This window comes from Colobus angolensis, unplaced genomic scaffold (genome assembly GCF_000951035.1).
Source record: "Colobus angolensis palliatus isolate OR3802 unplaced genomic scaffold, Cang.pa_1.0 Scaffold25, whole genome shotgun sequence".
NCBI classification, from domain to species: Eukaryota; Metazoa; Chordata; class Mammalia; order Primates; family Cercopithecidae; genus Colobus; species Colobus angolensis.
The window spans coordinates 5,868,015-5,870,593 of NW_012115710.1; the positions used below are offsets into that span (position 1 = coordinate 5,868,015).

General features: G+C 46.2%; 1 protein-coding gene across 1 annotated transcript in view; it reads right to left on the reverse strand.

Annotated features, from left to right (window-relative positions):
* Window positions 1–371: 371 nt before the first annotated feature.
* The window catches only part of ZNF114 (zinc finger protein 114), a 9,117-nt gene continuing 6,909 nt past the window's right edge, over window positions 372–2,579 (reverse strand). Inside the window, exon 3 of the mRNA XM_011946546.1 lies at window positions 372–2,212. Coding sequence (XP_011801936.1) covers window positions 1,095–2,212 — 1,118 coding nt within the window. The 3' untranslated portion in view covers window positions 372–1,094. The remainder of the gene's footprint in view (window positions 2,213–2,579) is intronic.

Sequence of the window (2,579 nt, forward strand, 5' to 3'; positions counted from 1 at the left end):
CCTTGGCCTCCCAAAGTGCTAGGATTACAGGTGTGAGTCACCACACCTGGCCTTGAAAGATTTCTTATTTATTTATTTATTTTTTTTTCTGAGACGGAGTCTCGCTCTGTCGCCCAGGCTGGAGTGCAGTGGCCGGATCTCAGCTCACTGCAAGCTCCGCCTCCCGGGTTCACGCCATTCTCCTGCCTCAGCCTCCCGAGTAGCTGGGACTACAGGCGCCCGCCACCTCGCCCGGCTAATTTTTTGTATTTTTAGTAGAGACGGGGTTTCACCGTGTTAGCCAGGATGGTCTCGATCTCCTGACCTTGTGATCCACCCGTCTCGGCCTCCCAAAGTGCTGGGATTACAGGCTTGAGCCACTGCGCCCGGCCAAGATTTCTTATTTTTATTCCAATTGTAGCCTCCCTCCAGGATGTGGATTCACATGTAACATGAGTGGTAAGTGTTTAAAGAGGACTTTCCCACATTTTTTTTTGAGATGGAGTCTCGCTCTGTCGCCCAGGCTGGAGTGCAGTAGTGCAATCTCAGCTCACTGCAAGCTCCGCCTCCCAGGTTCACGGCATTCTCCTGCCTCAGCCTTCAGAGTAGCTGGGACTACAGGCTCCCGCCACCATGCCTGGCTAATTTCTTGCATTTTTAGTAGAGACGGGGTTTCACCATATTGGTCAGGATGGTCTTGATCTCCTGACCTCATGATCCACCCGCCTCGGCCTCCCAAAGTGCTGGGATTACAGGTGAGTCACCACGCCCAGCAGGTCTTTCCTACATTTTTTACTTCCGTAAGGAGTCTCTGCAGTGTGAGTTGTATGAACCATGAATTTGAGACCACACTGAAGGTTTTGTCATATTCCTTTTAGATTCACAGTTTCTCTCCAGGGTGAGAACAAATGTCTACTCAAGATGAATGAAGAGGAAAGGCTTTCCCTAGACTTGACCTTCGCAGGGTTTTGTTTTTTTTTTTCACATTTCTGTAAGATAGGAGAGTTCAGGGAAGATGTTCTCATGCATGCTAGCTGCTTGAGCTCCCTTCCAGTATGTCCTCCTCACATGTTCAGTACCGTTAGAAAATTAATGAAGATTTTCCCACCTTCCTTTCATTCATAGCACTTCTCATCATTGTGAGTCTTCAGATGTTTTTTAAGTCCTGACGACTTTGTGAAGTCTTTTCCACATGTCTTACATTTATAGGGTTTCTCTCCAGTGTGGCTCCTTATATGTGTATATTTTGAGGACTCCCTGATGACTTTCCCACATTCTTCACATTCATAGGGCTTCCTCCGCACGACGTGCTTTCTTAAATGCTTATTAAGGTGTATGGAATATCTAAAGGCTTTTCCACATTTCCCACATTCATACGGTTTCTCTCCCGTGTGAATTTTCATATGTCTCATAAGGAATGACTGATAAAAAAAGGCTCTGCCACATTCGGGACATTTACAGGTTTTCTCTCCAGTGCAATGACTCTTGTGTGAACCGGAATTTGGAGCGTTGGCAGAGGTTGCTCCAGTTTGACAATCCTTCTTATTTGTCTCTGCGGTATACGACTGCATCTGCATGGCATGAACTGAGTTATTTCTGGAAGTGTTCTCGCACTGAGTAAAATCATACATTTTCTCGCGAACATGAGTGTTGTGTGCCCTAAGGGATCCGTCTTCATGGAAAGCTTTTCCAAATGGATTCTGTTGGTGCCTGTTTGCTCCCGTCTCAATTTCATCACGTATATGATGCACAGTGTTCTGACTGCCAGTCCATGTGCTTGATTTCAGCTCTGTTTTTCTCCCACACGGAACCCACTGAATGTTCTGCCCCAAGACTTCATCGTGTCCGTTGTTTTCATGTGTTTTTTGACTATCGTTTAAGAAAGGACTATACTTGAAAATACTTGAGTCACATGTTAGGATACCTTGTCTTGTGGAATCTCCCTGTGAAGGCACATGCCTGCAGGTAGGTTTAGAGTGGTTCCTCATTTCATGATCTTCACAGACGCTAACAGGAGATTCATCTTTCTCAGGGGCAACTGCAGGTGGCTTCACATTATTCGTCCCCTGCCTGTGTGGTCCCTCTCTTTTGGGGCATCTCCAGTCTTCTCTTAAGGTGGAGAGCTGGGAACTGATGCTCGTGAGACACACACTGTTGGCTTCAGGAAATGTTCTTTTAGGAAGAATATCCGGCTGAGGGGTTGCATCTTTGGTTTCGCATGGAGTCGCCCAGTCTGAAATACAGTGGCACAAAAGTTAAATTCTTTCTTGAAAGTAAAGGTGGGTTAGAGATGATGATGATGACATAGGCAATGTCCGTGTGGATTTCCCTTCCTTCCTTCCTTCCTTTCTTCCTTCCTTCTTTCCTTCCTTCCTTTCTTCCCTCCCTCCCTTCCTTCCTTCCTTCTTCCTTCCTGCTTCCTTTCTTCCTTCCTTTTCCTTTCTTTCTTTCCTTCCTTCCTTCTTTCTTTTCCTTCCTTCCTTCCTCCTTCTTCTGCTTCCTTTCTTCCTTCCCCTTCCTTCATACCTTCCTTCCTTCCTGTCCTTACTCCTTTTTTCTGTCTTCTTTTCTTCCTTCCTTCCTTCCTTCCTTCCTTCCTT